Consider the following 17,891-nt stretch of genomic DNA (forward strand, 5'->3'; position numbering starts at 1 on the left):
GCCGTGTCAAGCCCGGGAGAGTCTGCTGAGGGGTGCAAGTTAGGATGCACGACCTTTGCCTGCAATGACCTTGTAAGTTCTTGATGAAAAAACACAAGAAACCATTAAATCACTAAATGTGCATAAATGAGTGTAAACTCTAAAAACTATTTTGGAAGTATTTACCGGAGGGAGGAATCAACGTAAGCCTGAGTAGACAGTCATAAGCTGGACTTTGGAGAACACACAGGATGTCAATAGACAAAGATGAAGGGGGAGAACATTCCAAGCTGGAAGACAATATGAGCAAAGGGGTGATGGTGGGAGTCTCTCACGCCACAGAGTCCTGGGGGGAGTGCAGATGCCAATGAACTGCACTTGCCCATGCCTTTTTAGGCATCCACCTGTCCACTATAAACCACATGAGGTCCAGCATCTTGGTTTCGGTTATGACCCACCCACGTGTTCTTTCCTTATGCCAAAGCACATTCAAACACAGCTCAGAGCTTCAATGCCTAATGAAGGATTTGTAACAGAAGGTTTGACGTCTAATACTCTTTACTGGAGCGGTGCTCAGACCAGCCGCCCAGGCTACGCCCCTCCGTGGTCAGCTTGATGTACACATGTGGCCTCTCAGTGTGGCCGGCTCAGTCCCAGGTTCCACCCCAGCATGGGCCCTTTGAGCCACACCTGGGCATCCTTCCCATCTCCCCTCTCACCCCGTCCCCCTGGGTCCCCAAGATGAAGTGGTATCAAGGCTCCCCCCTTACCTAACTCTGTCTCAGCCCACAAGTAGTCATGTGACCCTCTGCTGCCTGCACTGTTACAGGGAGTTTGAAGAGTGACCACAGGGTCCTGGTCACTGTGAGGGTCCCGGGAGCACCTACTGGCTCAGCTGCCACCTTGCCCAGTCTGGGGCATTCATTCTGGAAGGCCCTTGGTGTAGCCACAGCCACATGTCAGCTCAGACTAGTTTCACAAAATGTGCATTACGCTCAGGGCCCGGAGTGCACCAAGGAGTGTGTCCCTGGAAGGTGTTCAGCGCTTCCTCCTGCCGTCACCTCTTGCATCTCTGCCAGCTCCTTCCCCCCTGCCAGGAGCGCTCCCTTTGATCTTGGGTGAAAGCGTGTGCGTGAGCACGTGTTAGCGTGCCAGGGCCGAGTCTGCACCCCAGCGTGCAGGCAGAAATCCAGACTTAAGAGGATCACCTCTCCGATCCATAACAGGAAAGCAGTAAAGAAAATAGAACAGCAGGGAGAAGACGAGAAGGATAACCCAAAATCCTCTCTGGAGGCCACAGTTCCATTTTTATGGTGTTCAGCATAATTGGACACATCGGGGGAAGGCTCAGTTTTAAATCACACAACTCAGACTCTGGTCACCCATCACAAGGGGGTTTCCTCTCCGCCCCTTTGTGTTCATTCCTTCCACCGCTGATGCTGGCTTAGCGCCTACCAGGAACCAGGTCCCGAGGATTCACTGCTGACCCCGTTTCCCCTTTTCCAGCTCAGGCAGACTCACCTCCACCTTGGTCCATGGAAACGGTGGCCCCTGGGAGTTGTGCAGTAGGGCCGACTGAGGACCCTGCCAATCTGTTGTGCTGGCCGTGCTGGGGTCGTCCCTTCTCCCCAGGGCTGGCCAGGGGCCCAGGCTGCCGGCATTGGACCATGTCAGGAAAAGAGACTGACCAGAACCCACGTGGATAAATCGCAAAGTGCCTCTCCACATCCGTCCTTCCGCGCTCCCTCGCATCTCTCTAGGGAAAGGGGTGCTTAGAGCCTAATATTTTTACACAGCACACAGAGCCCAGTTCAGTAGGCAAGTGGCCGAATTTATAGCAGAGCTTAAGAATGTGGGACGGAGGAGCCTCAACGTGTCACCCTGGATCCTTTAAGGAATGATTTCTATGAAGCTATAATAGAATTTGAAGTCCCTTTTGCTCGTTTTCTTCTGGGTGAGTCTGTGAGCTGAGATAGGGGCACTGTCTCCAGGGACGGAGGGGGCGCGGCCAGCAAGGCATTTTGCTGCAGCTGTGAGCGCTTTGTGGCAGGGGCTGCCCCTCTTCCTCCTTTCCCAACCCACCCGGAGCCGAGCCCAGGGCTCCTTTCACACTGGGCAGGCCCACGGAGACAGCTGTTTGCTGAGAGCCTTTGGAAGCTCACAGCTTTGCATCTGCAAGGTTCCAAAGTGGGGCGCCCCGCTAAGTTATGTGGCCACGTCCTGCCCCCTTCTCTGGGCATTTTCCCAGAATGGTGACAGTCGCTCCTTGCCACCTCTGCCCCCCCTCCCACATCCCTGGCTCCACACCCTCTGCCACATGGCAGAGCACGAGTTAAAAATCAAAACTCACAGCAAAGAGCATCCCCTGTACATTTTTTATGAGCTGTAACATCTCCTGAGAGAATGTAGTTGTTCTTCTAACCTGCAGATTGATGATCCGAGTTCCACGCGGTGTCAGCTGAAGGGAGAAGCAATTAAAAGAGAACACGGGGGGTGCCCGGTTTGCATGGAGAGCTCCAGTCTCTGGCAGTTGCCCCCCCGTCCCAGGAAGACCTCATGCGGCTCAGTAGGCCCAGTGGGACCCTCCACCGACCAGAACACGGTTGATCAGAGCAGAGGTGACGTGACTCCCATGACACCACGGCCACTGGCAGCGTTGCCGGCACTGCCCGGTGAGCTTCACCAGCTTGGCCGTGCTGCTGGGGGCTCCTAGTGCAGGCACCCCAGAGTTTCAGCCCAGCCAGGCCAAAATCAAGTTTAAGCTGTTGTTCCCGAGTCTCTGGTTGACCAGCAGGGGGCACAGAAACACTTTCTTCTGCCGTGGAGTTTGGTTTTTCTCTGGGAACGAACCAAAAGCTGTATTTATTTACTAACCCTTGAAAATTCTAGTTTATGAAAAGATATGGAAACTGGTGATTGAGGGGCCGCCCAGACCTCCTGGCAGGGTGGAGAATGACCAACAGCTACACGGTTTCTCTTGCTCCAGCCGGCAGCCTGCAAGAGAGAACCCCAATCCTTGTGGGCACCTGGGGACAAAGGAGGCCCCCCGGGGCACCCCCTGGACGGTCTCAAGCCCTGTCCCCACTGCTTCGCCCCAGTGGCTTACGAGCCCAGCCTGGCTCTCCCTGAAGGCCAGTTTCCCCACCAGCGTTTCTGAGCCAGTAACGCAGATCAAATGCCGGCACAGGGGCTGCCTCCCGCTGCTCCGACGATTGGCAGGGACCAGAGGCAGGACAGGTGGTCTCCCAGATACCAGCCCTTGCAGCCCGCCAGTCACCACGGCCCTTGTGCTGCAAGCCACGGAGGCTTAGTGCAGGATGGGTGGATTTGACACCCGCTGCTGCTGGCATTTTACTCCCTGCCTGCGCCGTTGGGGAGGAGCAGTACCTGCAGGCTTTTGATAAGAGCAGGGGCTTCCAAGCCTCAGTGGGCCTCCCGTGGGCAGTAGATGGGCGGAACGGGGCTTTGGTGGCTCTGTGTGGGGGGAGTGTGGCCACACAGCCCGGGCTTGGAGCTCCCAGCTCAGGCCTGTGGGGCTTGGAGATGGCAAACAGAGACCACAGCCTGTTCTGAATTTCAAATTGACACAAAGGTTTTCGAAGCCAGGGAATGTAAACACATATGGGATGTCAGATGCCGTTGTGACAGCATTTTTGCTGTCACCTGAAAGGGACGAGGCGGGTCATCTCCAAGGCAGACGAAAGGCTGAGGAAAGTCCCCGCATGTGTGGGGAGAGAAAACTGCTGTCTGGGGAATGTCACCCTGACACCCTCCCCTCCCCCTGCTCCCCACCCCCAGCATGCCTGCTGTTTTTCCTTCTACTTTTTTGTAATTCTTGGTTTTATTTGCCAAAGGGAACCTTTTAATTTTTCATATAAAAGTTTATTAAATTTGATTCTGACGTTTGCACTGACGTCAGCTCCAGATCTTCCCTATATATCCACCTAAGTGACGTGCATTCGTGTGGCTCCCAAATGACCCTGCGAAAGGGACCCTCAGGACTCCGGATGCACAGGGAGCCTGCAGAGCTTGGAAGCAGCCGGCGTCCTCAGGGCCTTCCCAGAGGGACCCAAAAGCTCCTCCTCAGAGCAGACTGGAGCAAGGGACAGAGGTGACAGAAGGTGACGTCCTATAGGACATTGATTGAGGGGACAGGAGATCACTGGCTTCATCCATTTGTGCAAGAAGTTGCAGGGCCCTGCTGGGTGTGGGATAGGTGCTGACCCAGAAGGTTGCTTCCAGCCCAGCATTCAGCCCAGAGGAGACTCCCTGAGTGAGCCAGTTGTCCCGTCTGCCCAGCATGTGGTCGAGGAGGACTCACTGGCTTAGGCTTTGGAGAGTTGCCCCTTAGCACACCTTCCAGTCTTTGTTAAAATCAACACAGCTTCTTTCTATAGAGCCAGGTTTCCTAAATTTTTCACCTGCCCATCAAACCCCGTCTTCCAAGCAGGGAAAGGCTTGAGGGTACTCTCCTCACCGGATGTCTGTTGTCGCCTTTAAGCCTTCTGGCCCCTCCCCCATTCCATGGCAGACCTTAGCGGTGGACAGAGGCCCTAAGGAACCTAGGGAAAGGCCTGGGAGAGGGAGGAGACCCACACCCCAGCTCGAGCTTCCAGGGCCCACGTGAACAACCCCGCAGGTTAACAGCTCGTTTCAAACTCTTCCGCACCCGCCCCTCTGGACTCCAGTTAAAGACACACAGCTGCTGTCCTCTCCTCTGGTAGCCAGAAGGACCTAAGTAAGGTCCCAGGATCCTGTGGCAGAAAGAAAGAGCCTGGCACTGAAGGGTGGGGGAGGCCAGATGGCAGCAGCAAGAGCCTCTGACAGCTTCTGCCCAGGGAAGTGAAATCCAAGGGGTCACAATGGGGCAGTATTGAACCTGTGGCTGCCACACTGACCCCCTCCTCAGCTTGGGACCAGAAAGCATTTCTGAGTTAAATCTGGGATGGGAAGTTCTCCAGACCCCTGCCACATGTCCCTCCACCCACTTTGTGCCCATTTTACAGATGAGGAAGAGACACCCAGAAAGAGACAGCAATTCGAGACAACGCCATAGACAGGATGAGGGCAGGACCGTGCTTCCCGGTCCTCTGAGGGAGTGAGGTCGTCTCCTTCCCTGCCCTGCACTTGGCTCTGCAGGATCAGTGCAGGAACCACGAGGGCTCTCTTTGAGGAGATCGTTAGAATCCCAGCATTCTGGGAAAACAGACACATGCACACACACACACACGCACACGCACACGCCTTCTTGCCTCATGGAAACGCAGCTGCATTACCCCAGTCTGCCACTGAGTGACACCTGCGAGCTGTGCACTTGGCTCCAAAGACATTTCTCTGAACAACAGAAAAACATGGTTAACCTTTAAAAAAAAAAAAAAAAAAAAAGTACATCTTACGTTGGGTGAAATTCGATGACAGACTGAATGCGCTTTCCACCATGTCGTGGGTTAGCTTTTCTCGTCCCTTCCCTTTCATCGGCTAGACGACTTGTGATTGCAGTGACTGCAGGAGCTACCTGGGACCTGTCCCCCTGTCTCATTGATGGGGAAGCTAGCCTGTCCCACTCACGGGGCAAAGGGCATGCCACCCAGACCTGGGTCCTGCTGAAAGGCTGCCGTGGGAACCATCCTCAGGACCTGGGAGCTGTTGTCACGCTTTGGCTCTGGTGGCTGCTGCTCTCAGCAGAAAAGAGCTCCCACGTGACCTCCCAGTGGCTGCTCCCTGGCAGAATTTTTTGGCAGAGAAGTCCCCACGTATGCCTCTTCAACAGTATTCCAGATGAGCCCATTTTCAATCTGAAAGCCATTTATGGAGCACCTACTGTTTGCCAAGCACAATGCTGAACACTGATGTGAATGGGCTGGGTCTCTCCATCTGTAACATGAACAGCTGGTTCATCCCAGCTCGCACATTCTCTATGACTGCAGGATTCTGCCTGCTTCTCTGACCTTTCCTTCATTTTGACGCCCGCAACTGGTCCCAACTAGATTTGACAAAGGGACTCGTGTTGTCTGTGTCGTGGCACCTATGTAGAGCAGTGGTTCTCCACCAGGGTGATTTCACCTCCCAGGAGACATTTGGTAATGCCTGGAAACATTTTGAGTTGTCGAAAAGCAGGGGTGCTATTGTCATCTAGTGATAATAGATGACAACCTTGGTAGAGGCCAAGGTTGCTGCTAAACATCCTACAATGCACAGAACAGCCCCCACAACAAAGAATTGTCCAGCATGGAATGGCAATGGTGCTGGGGTGGAGGAACTTGGATGTAGAGGGAGAGAAATCTCTTTTGGATAACCAGAAGCACATTGGCCTTTGAATGTGCACATCCGTTCTCCACAATAGTGGAACACCCTTTGGGTTTTCAGCAGTCCCCATGGTCTTTGTGACCTGCAGTGGCATCAGGGGAGGCTGAGGGATGCAGTATAAGGAGTTTCATGGGACATCAGCTCTGGGACCATCTCCAGCAGGTTTCAGGTGCTGAGCTCCCTCGAACAGACTTTGTTTCTGCTTCCACTTCAGGTTCTGGCTGGCTGTCCAAGATCTCAAGAAACAACCCCTACAGGATGTGGCCAAAAGGGTGGAAGAAATCTGGCAAGAGTTTCTGGCCCCAGGGGCCCCAAGTGCAATCAACCTGGACTCTCACAGCTACGAGATAACCAGTCAAAATGTCAAAGACGGAGGGAGATACACATTTGAAGACGCCCAGGTTTGCTTATCTACTTGAATGGTTGTGTCCATTTGTCCACTTCACCACCTGGCCCATTAACACAAGTCCCAGGTACGGTGGGTAGTTGGAATTCAGCTTTTATTATTTGTAAGTCCATCAACAGAAACCATTCCAGACAGGCACACAGCAAAACTCCAGGATTGTTTTCCTAGATTAGTTGTGTTATTACCTAGAAACTGAAATTTTGAGTTACATGCTTTACCTTTTCCAGGAAAATCTCAAAGTGTTTTATAAAATCTAAAGTCTTATAGTAAGTCAGTAGTCGAATCTGAAAACCCTAACACAGCATTGGTAAAGGAGGTATAGTGAGTTGGCAGAGCTGTGAGTCAAACCTCCATCTGTCTAACTGTGAAGCCCACACTCAAACCAGTGCTCTGCACTGCTTCCATGGTGGTTTCCAACTATGCAGCTAATATTCCTTGAGCACATCTATATTCCAGGCCCTGTGCTACGTGATGAGACACCACAAAGAATAGACTAAAGCCTGTGCCCTCGACAAGGTTACAGGCTGGTGTGGAGGACAGACAAGTAAACAGGCAATTTCAACGGTACGAGAAGTGCCCCAAAGGGGTGAACTCTAGGGTTAAAGCAAGCCCACCCTGTATGACACAATTAGGTTGCTCACAGAGGCTGGTGAGGCTGGCGAAAGACACAGAAGCTACCCCAAACAGCAGGTTTAATCTTGAGGGCTGGGAGGTGCATTTCTAAACATAAGCATTGGATTGGTTTCTTATTTCCTGGCCCCTAATTTTTATTTGCTTTCACCATCCCAGTGACAGGGCTTAAGATTTTGCTCTTACCTCCTAGACCTCACTCCTCATTTCTCTCACCTGTGGGGTCCCCAGTAGAGAATTTGGGTAGTTTGCCCTCCTGTAGACGTTATTATCTACTTTAGGAAACTCAGTGTAGCTGCACCAAGGCAAATAATGGTATGAGAACACACCCAGTGTCCCTTGTCACCGGATTTGCCTTGTCATTTGCTGAGAACGTCAGGACAGAAACACCTACTAACTTCAACATTATAAGCACCTTTCGATAGAACTCCATCGAATTTCTACGCCGGCAGATTTGGTTCTCTGGAGTTCCGTGTCTTTGCCTCATGAAATCATGACCCTTTCACACCCTTTGCAGCTTCAAAGCAAAATGCAAAAGGAGTCATGAGAACTCCTTTTCTCCTGAGATATTCCGGTGTGCGTTTGTGCTCCCGAGCACCGTATTGACACGGCCCAGGGACAAAGGTAACAGAGGAGTTCCATGGGGTTCCCTGCGCAGGTGATCGATCTGAAGCACCAAGCTCAACTCTCCATTAGTCTTGGAACACAAGGGCAGACCCATGAGGCATGCACACAGTGTGTCGCTCTGAGCATGACACCAAGGAGGATTTACTTGAATCTTGTATTATGAAAACTTTTAAACATGTGGAAAAGTAGAAATAGCAAAACAACCATCCGTTGTAGACCCTCATCCAGCCTCAACACCCATCAATACATGACTGATCTCATTTTATCTGTATCCTCGCCTACTTTTTCACCTGCCGCTGGGTTATTCTAAAACAAATCCAAGACACTGTATCATTTCAGCTGTAAAACTTGGGTATGTATCTCTGGGAGAAACTGACCCTTTTGTTTTAACATTAACACAATACCACTGTCACATCTTAACAAATTAGCAATAATCTCTTAATATCATCAAATGTCAGGTAAGTGTTCAAACATATAGAGGTCCCATAAATGCCTTTTTAAAACCTTTATTTAAAATCAGAATCCAGGCCGGGCGCGGTGGCTCATGCCTGTAATCCTAGCACTCTGGGAGGCCGAGGCGGGTGGATTGCTCAAGGTCAGGAGTTCGAGACCAGCCTGAGCGAGACCCCGTCTCTACAAAAAAAAAAATAGAAAGACATTATATGGACACCTAAAAATCTATATAGAAAAAATTAGCCGGGCATAGTGGCGCATGCCTGTAGTCCCAGCTACTCGGGAGGCTGAGGCAGTAGGATCGCTTAAGCCCAGGAGTTTGAGGTTGCTGTGAGCTAAGCTGACGCCACGGCACTCACTCTAGCCTGGGCAACAAAGTGAGACTCTGTCTCAACAAAAAAAAAAATAAATAAATAAATAAAATAAAATCAGAATCCAAATAAGGTGGACACATTGTAGTAGATCGACATTTGAGTGTCTTTTAATCTCTAGGTGCCCTTTGTAATTTGATGAAGGAATTGGATCTTTTGTGCTGGAAAGATTTCCAAGGTCTGGATTTTTCTGATTGCAGACCTGTGGTGCTATTTAACATGTTCTTCTATCATCTATATTTCCTATAAATTGGTTGTTTGATTTAGATATTTAATCAGATTTAGGTTTTATTTTTGTGGACAAAACTACTTCATGGACTGTGTTGTACTCTCTTTATTAGAAGGCACACAATGTGTACCTATCTCATTTTTTGTCATTTTAGTAGCCATTGATATTTATTGCTTAGATCCATTAGTTAATTAGGAGTTACTAAATGGCGATGTTCTAATTTTATCATTCTTCATTTATTAGCTATAATGCTTTCATAGATAGAAACTTCCCTCAACTACTGTTTTATTAACTAGCAGTGCAGTTCATGTAAAAAAAAAAAAAAAGGCAGGATAAATGTTTGATTTCTTTTCCTTTATTTGCTTCAAAAGTTTTCAAAAAATGAGTGGTTTACTATTATCTTCTTATCGTAACCAATTAGGGTTTTTGTTTTGTTTTTAGTATCTTTGTAAACTCATGAGTTTAAACATATTTGATATGTTTTAATTTCTTCTGCTTATTATTTTTATTGATACTTGGATTGTACCATCTCTGGCCAGTTGGCTCCTTCTGACTTTGATATCCAAATAGCAAGGGAGTTAAGATGTTCCAGGCTCTGCCCTAGACCTGGAATAAGCTGGGTCTCTAAGGATCCCTAATTCCTCTTAGTGGGAAACGGTTTTTAGAGGCCACAATCTAGGCACTTAGGCGTCGTGCTCATTGTTCCTGGATTGTTCATCATTTTCAGTGGACAGAATTAGGAATATATTGTTGTTTGCAATAAAAATATATCATGAGTTCAAACTGATATTTTCAATTCAAATTCAGACCTACAGGAGATTTTATTTAACCTCTTCTTCCATCTGTGCCTCCTTTCTCTATGCTAAGAATCCTGGTTCTCAAGGACACCGTGGATCACAGCATAATTACTCATTTGCTTTATCCTACATCACCACGGAGCAGTCCCAAAACTGTAAGGCCAATGCTAGAGCAATAGTATGATTATTTCCTGTTTTTTTTTAATTATTGCATAGTATTATTCCATTGTGTAGAGGTATCATAGTTTAGTCAACCAGCCCTCTCTTCTTGAACATTTATACTGTTTCTAATTCAAGAAAGATTTGATGGGAGAACTTGGGAAGTCAGCATATTGTGCCGTGACAAGTTTCCTAATAACCAGCTTTCATTAGTACATTGTTCGGCCATTTTCTAGGTACTTCCAAACACATCATATCTCATTTCCACAGCAATCTTGGGAGGCAGACTAGACACGAGGATGTCTTAAGCATCCCTATCTTCCTCATTATCTGTTAGGATTGGTCTCCCATGAATTCCTATAAAACACTCTTCCTAAACCGATCCCTATTTTCAGCCTGTTCCTTATTGCTTCTTAAATGTGTTTCCACCATAAATATACAAAGTGTTTCTTACTAGCAGAGTGACCTTGAGCAAGTTGCTTAAATGCCCTGAGTCATCCCTTCCTCATCTGTAGAACAGAGATACAGTGGAACCTGTGCATGGGGTAGAAGGGGGACCAGAAGTGAGCGTGTCACCCACTAACAGGTCTGGCCCACAGGAAGATAGGGTAAATAGTTACTATGTTATTTTCTTCATGTCATTAATATTTTTATACTTATATGTTTAACATATATTAAAATAATATATGTTAAAAATTCAAATAATTGCATGTAATCTCAGCACCCAGAGATAACCCCTATTTTGGTATATTTTCTTCCTCAATTTGTGTGTATGGGTATATGTAAGGTGTGCTTGGAACAAAATACCACAGACTGAGTGGCTAAAACACAGACATTTATTTCTCACAGTTCTAGAGGCTGGAAAATCCAATATCAAGGTGCCAGCAGACTTGCTTCCTGGTGAGGGCCCTCTTCCTGGCTTGCAGATCACCACCTTCTTGCTGTGTCCTAACAGCAGGAGAGAGAGAGAGCTTTGGTCTCTCCTCCACTTCCTGTAAGAACAATAATCCTATCATGGGACCCCCCACATGATCTCATCTAAACCTAATTGCCTCCCAAAGGCCCCACCTCAAAATACTATCACACTGGGGGTTAGAGCTTCAACGGTATGAATTCTGGGTTGATTATGCAAATAGGGTGATTCTGTAAGCTTCCTTTTACATGAAACTAGAGGGCAGTTTAACAACTAAACTTTTTCTGTAAAGTGCAGGATAATACAAATTTTAGGCTTTGTGGGTCATATGGTCTATGTCACAACTATTCAATTCTGCCATATATTAATAAAAACAACTACAATTAACAATATAACAATGTCAACAACATAAATAAGGGGGTGTGGCTATGTCCCCCAGAAACTTTATTTATGGACAGTGAAATTGAATTTCATAGAATTTAATATTATATACTTCTCTTTGAAATATTTATTTATTTATTTCAATAGCTTTAGAAGAATAAGTGGAGTTTTGGGTTTTTGTATAGTGGTGAAGTCTGAGCTTTTAGTGTACCCATTCCCAAATAGTGCACGTTGTACCCAATAGGCAATTTTTCATCCCTCACCCTCCTCTCCCCTCCATCCTCCCCCTTTTGAGTCTCCAGTCTCCATTACACCACTCTGTATGCCCGTTCGTAGCCATAGCTTAGTTCCCACTTATAAGTGAGAAAATGCAGTATTTGGTTTTCTATTCCTGAGATACTTCACTTAGGATAATGGCCTCCAGTTCCATCCCAGTTGCTGCAAAAGACATTATTTCATCCTTTTTTATGGCTGAGAAGTATTCTGTGATATATATGTATATATATCACATTTTCTTTATCCACTTATCAGCTGATGGACACTTCATTTGATTCCATATCTTTGCAACTGTGAATTGTGCTGCAATAAACATATGGGTACAGGCACCTTTCTGGTACAATGATTTCTTTTCTTTTCGGTAGACACCCAGTAGTGGGATTGCAGGATGGAATGGTAGATCTACTTTTAGTTCTTTGAGAAATCTTCATACTGACCTCCACAGAAAATGTACCAATGTACATTCCTATCCACAATGATGTCAATTGTTTCTTGACTTTTTAATAATGACCGTTCTGACTGGAGTAAGATCATATCTTATTGTGGTTTCAATTTGCATTTCTCTGATGATTGACCATTTTTTCATGTTTGTTGACCATTTGTATATCCTTTTGTGAAAAATTCCTGTTCATGTGATTCCCACTTTTTAATGGGGTGGTATATTTTTGTCTTGCTGAGTTGTTCGAGTTCCTTGTAGATGCTAGATATGATCCTTTGTCAGATGTATAGTTTGTAAGTATTTTTCCCACTCTATAGGTTGTCTACTTACTCTTTTGATTATTTCTTTTGCTGTGCAGAAGCTTTTTAGTTTAATTAAGTCCCATTTGTTTATTTTTGTTTTTTGTTGCATTTACTTTTGGGGTCTTAGTCATAAATGTTTTGCCTAGGCCAATGTCCAGAAAAGTTTTTCCTAGCTGTTCTTACAGAATTTTTATGGTGTCAGGTCTTATGTTTAAGTCTGTAATCCGTTGTGGGTTAATTTTTATATATGGTGAGAGGTAGGGGTCCAATTTCATTCTTCTGCATATGGCTATCCAATTTCCCCAGCACAAATTATTGAAAAGAGTGTCCTTTCCCCAGTGTATGTTTTTGTCTGCTTTGTTGAAGATCAGATGGTTGTAGGTATATGGCTTTATTTCTGGGTTCTCTATTCTGCTCCATTAATCTATATGTCTACTTTTATGCCTGTACCATGCTGTTTTGGTTACAATAGGCTTGTAGTATAATTTAAACTCAAGTTAATGTAATGCCTCCAGATTTGTTCTTTTTGTTTAGGATTACTTTAGCTATTCGGGCTCTTTTTTGGTTCCATATGAATTTTAGGATTGTCTTTTCTAATCCTGCGAGCCAGTGGTGGTGGCTTATGTCTGTAGTCCCAGCTACTCAAGAGGCTGAGGTGGGAGGATCACTTGAGCCTAGGAGTTCGAGGCTACAGTGAACTATGATTACACCTCTGTATTCCAGCCTGGGCAACAGAGTGAGACCCTGTCTCTAAAAAATGTAATAATAATTCTTCTTTTAATTTTTTTCCAACCATTTGGAAATGTAAAAATCATTCTTAGCTCATGAGACATAAAGATATAGATGGCAGGCCAGATTTGAACCATAGGCTGTAGTTTGCGACTGCTGTACTTAATAATACATCATGAAAACTATTGAAATGCTTCAAGAAATTCAGAAAACAGGATGCAGGGTTGGGAATGGTTAATCTTTGGTTTCTATGGGGAGAGTAGGTCAGAGGCGACTTCATTTCGGTGCAGTCATGGCAACACAGCAATCTCTGCGAATGTCTCTATATCACAGTTGGGTGCTACAGAGCAGAAGTCGGCCAGTACCAGGATGCTCACGCTGTCCTACCCTTCCCAGCCGGCACTGGCTGCCTGCACCGGCAGAGCAGGTGCAGTTCAGAAGTTTCCAGGTAAGGAAAGGAGGTTGAAATCCTTAGCAGCCCATGACCAGCAAGGCCTTGCACTCAGGTCTCCCAACCAAATCTGCTGCTCAGACCGCACCCTCCCTGGATTATTAGTGATGAGGGCTTGGTCGTCCCACTGAGACCTGGAGAAACTCTAGTCCCTAGAAAAGGAACCAGAGCCAGGAAGCAGACTCTGATCCTGTGTCTGCAGTACACTTTTCCTACAATTGTACATTTAAGTACTTTAAACTTTCTCTCCTCAGTTTGCCCATCTGCTAAATAGAGATGGTGACAGCTAAGCCCTCTGAACCCCCCATTCAGAGCAGGAGCTCTGGGTGGCTTCCTCAGCTGGTTACGATGGTTCTCAGGTGCCCCCCACAGTGGTCATGTGCCCTAACGTTAGCGGTCAGTGGCCTAAGTGAGGGCCCAACCAGATGTACGAAGTCACTGGAAGTGGGGGTGGGGGGTGGGGCCCGGCCTCTAGCCGAGGGCTTTGTTTCGTATTGACCACATGCATTGTTACAGCGAAGTTAATTGCCTGTGTTTGCTTCCTGTGGAAATATTTCACAAGACAGCCTGTCAGCATGGGCCCAGCATTTACACTTGTGTTTTGCTGATCTCTTTGGCTCTTTTGAAAATTTGGGCCAAGACCAAATCTTCCATAAAGTTCTGTGGGCTGTGACCATAGCCATCAGCTGTTTGTTGTGTTGTTCCAATTTCATGGATTTAGCCTTGTGAGGGGAGGGAGAAAAATGGGCCATGATTTTTGTTCCTTTTTTTTTTTTTTTAAGGACTCAGTTCTCTATGCCAGGGATTGGATTCTGTGCTCTCAACTGTGGGGCACGAGAGGACCTGCACTCTTACCTACGTGCTGTGTGGCCTCAGGCCAGGGCCTTGACCTTTTGTACGTTCTATCCTCATCTATAAAATGAGGATGATGTCTTCTCTACAGCCCCCTAAGGATGTCAGAGAAATCAGATGAGCTAATAGCCCTGCAACTTCTTCGAAAAAGTAAAAAGTGCTGTATATATTTGTAAGTGTGAACTCACAAAAATTAATGGCTTTAGTATTCTCTGCAGTCTCATAATTCCAAGCTAGATCCAGAAGAAAGTCTCTCAAGGAAATATCTGCCTTTGGAAGGCAAAAAATGTAGGAAAAGGATATAAGAACAGAATGCATTGGCAGAGGGGGGCGGGGGGGAGGGTAGTTGAGTGTCACCCTAAGGAATTTGCACTTTCTCATCCTGAAGACAGTAGCAAAGCATTGAGGCTTTGACCTGGCAGAGGGTGCATCCCAGGTAGTGAGCAGAGTGGGCTGGAGCCCAGAGAAAGAGATGACTCTTGGGGCATGTAGTCTGAAGCTCTGCTGGAAGTTTTTGGAGTAGAGAATTACACCACCCGAAGTGTTGTGAACCTAAGGCTTCCTCTTAGAGCATTTACCTCTTCCCAGAGCCTCCATAGGCTCTAGAAGGAGACAGGAGTCCGCTGGCTGGCACCGTGGCTGCTTGGCTTCAGTTTAAAAAGTCTCAGAGTAGCCAAGGATGTTCCAAGGACTGTGTCCCTGGGCCCATTCAATCATTTGTCCATCTGCCCATCCATCCATTTCATGAACATCCATTCTCCCTTTCAAGTCGGAAGACCTTGACCTGTGGGGCATGAAGTTCTCTGCCAAGGGAAATTACATAGGAAATAGGAGGCCTGGATGGCGTTTTGCTATCAGGCAGAGCTTGACTAAGAGCACATTATTCTTTACAAACAAAACAAAACAGGTCTAAGAAAGCACTTTATTGAGATTGGATTGGATTGGAAATCCGTTCTTCAAATGGATTGACAGTTGAATAGGGTGAGCCAGCCCAGCCCGTGTGGGTCCCTGCGGGTTCTCACCTGGCCTTCCTAGTTGTCTAAGGTCCACTGCTTTCCTGACCTGTGACAGCTGCTGAGACGCCCACCCTGCTCTGTACCTGGAGTGTCTGAGCCTTCCAGGTCTCTGAATTTGGAAGTTCTTTGGTGGGGGCAGAAATATGGTCTTCTTAACCTTTTATAAGTCCCTACCACATTCGGTAATGCTTTGTATGTAGCTGAGGTTTTAAAAAATTTCCTTGACAACTCAGTCCAGAATTATAACATTCTCAGCTGTGCCTATTATTAAAAAAAAAGGGAAAGGGTGCAATTTGTCCCTTAGCTGTCAACTTTAAAGAGTCTCACCAAACAACCTGGGGGAGCACATGCAGTAGATATCAATAAATGCTGGGTAAATTAAATTTCTACAGCATGCCAAGTCAGCAAACCTTGAAATACCTGCTAAGTGCCAGATGCTCTAGGCTCTGGGATTATGCAGATGGTTAGGCAGGTCCTTCCCTTAAGCAGTCCTCAATCCGAGTGAGCAAAGCTCTGCTCAGCCATCCTCAATTCATGGAATGACCAAAGGGCAACCTCAAGGCCAGAATGAGGTCGGGGTGAGAAGAGAGCTGAGAAAGATGCCAAGTCTATGCCCACCATGAGAAGACAAGAATCCTCTAGCTGAAAATTTATATTATCACCTAAGCTTCCATGTTTAAAAGCAACTTGAGTAAGGAATGCAAGGTTTCTAACGTTTGCTTTGTTGAAAAGCCAAAGCCCAGTGGAATACAATTTTATGTTTCCCCCAGATTGCTCAGAAGTGGAAGTCTTCCTAGCCTGATAAGGTCTGTTCATCTTTGCTCCAGTGGTGGAGGTGGTGGCATCATGTGCCAATATCACAAGACCACACCAAGTTTCCTGGTATTAATCCTCTATTGGAGGGCATTTCCTGGTAGGCTCCCAGGCCAGACTTATTTTAATAAAGAATGCCATGGCACTGCTTGCTCCAGGAGTTACTCATTTTATTCTGTGGGTGGTTTTATTTTAGGGAGATGAACAGCAGAGGGAGGGGTACATTTTGAAAAGAACAAATCAGTTGTTTGCGATCCAGTTCTGTTTAATACCACACAGACCAGTAGTTCCTGGAGAGAAGGCGTCAGAGAATTAAATTACGAAATTACTTTGTTGCTACTTCTAAGCATAGATTCTTTGCACCAAACCGCTTGACCTTGAAGAGGAAAAGGAAAACACTTTTCTAAGTTGACACCCCATGGTATTTTGGTAGGTAAAAGACAATATGAAAAGCTGTCTTTGAAGTTACCCCTATCTAAGAATAGGGATTGAACAGCATGAGAATACTGCACGCGTTGGCCAGTTCAATGGAAGCCGTTTATGCAGATGTTTTGCAGGGTAAAGGCAAACGATCACTTACTCTTACACCCTCTCGTGACCTTGAATGATGCCTTACATGGAAACAAAGGGCCCCCATCTCCTGCTTTAGAGGCCAGGGAAATCCAAATGTGGGTTCTCCTTTCACATCCATGTGGTCACCCAACGCTGTGTCCATGAGGAGCAACGGCCCACTGTCATTCACTTAAGTGGGTGCCCATATTGCTGGGGGGTCTTTTCTGTTGCCTCTTCTGTGTTTAATAAGCGGATACTGATTTGTGATCCACTTTAAGTCCTTCCCCCGCACCACCTCCCCCCCCCCCATGCAGTGTGCTGTCCTGCAAGACCCACATTGAAGAAAAGTTAATTTCCTTTAGGCTTCAGCTAACCTAAGTTCGGAAGACCTTTGATTTAAGATATTCAAGAGTCTCTTGAAAGATGAGACTCAAGGATGCAGACCTCTACTTAAGGACTTCCTAAGGGCTCATTAGCCCTCAATGCTTTGCCAGGCTGGGACCTTGCAAATTCCATTCACAGCTTCCTTCAAGTTTGCAAGGCAAGTTGTGCATGGCCTGTCTGGTCATGTAGGTGAGGAACCAGGGCCTGGGCCACCCCTGGTGTCTTGGCCGTTACTATCACTAACAGTGGCAGGTGTGACTCGTTCCCAAAAGGGAATGGTGAGTGGTGAGCTGTCGCTACATCTGCTACCAGGATGACTCAGACTGGGGACTCGAGAGAAGGCCCCTAACGTTCGTGTGACCACACAGGGAGGAACTTTGTCTCAGCCGAGCAACATTGACTCCCCTGGGAACCCCAAGTCAAGGACAACGAAAAGCAGCACGTCAAAGTGGGAAGAGTGTGAGCTTTGGGGTCATGCAGCTCTGGGTTCAAATCCTGGCTGTGCACTTACCTTGGGCAAGCCGCTAACGAACCTGTTAGAGTTTCAGTGTCCTCGTGTGCAAAATGGGGTTGTTCAAAGCTATGGCTGCTTCAGAGTAAGCAGCACCGACGACTAAAATCGCACAGCTAGCCTCTGCTCCCAAATCCTCTTTGCTTTCCCTCTCCAGAAACTTCGGCCTCATCCGCATGTCGTCCCTCACAAAGACCGTCGCTACGTGAGCGCGCCATTGTGACTTGACAAGCATAATCGTTTCCGCAGCGCTTCCACTTACATTTCTGTGTTTTGTTGAGTGATTGACGGGGCTGGAAAGGCGGGGCCGGGACC

At 46.9% G+C, this 17,891-nt stretch overlaps 1 protein-coding gene across 1 annotated transcript in view; it reads left to right on the plus strand.

The window, feature by feature from the left end:
- RGS6 (regulator of G protein signaling 6) overlaps window positions 1-17,891 on the plus strand; it is a 541,364-nt gene that overhangs the window by 491,499 nt on the left and 31,974 nt on the right. The window contains exon 15 of the mRNA XM_069465091.1: window positions 6,500-6,686. Coding sequence (XP_069321192.1) covers window positions 6,500-6,686 — 187 coding nt within the window. The remainder of the gene's footprint in view (window positions 1-6,499; window positions 6,687-17,891) is intronic.

This window comes from Eulemur rufifrons, chromosome 2 (assembly GCF_041146395.1).
Source record: "Eulemur rufifrons isolate Redbay chromosome 2, OSU_ERuf_1, whole genome shotgun sequence".
Lineage (NCBI taxonomy): Eukaryota > Metazoa > Chordata > Mammalia > Primates > Lemuridae > Eulemur > Eulemur rufifrons.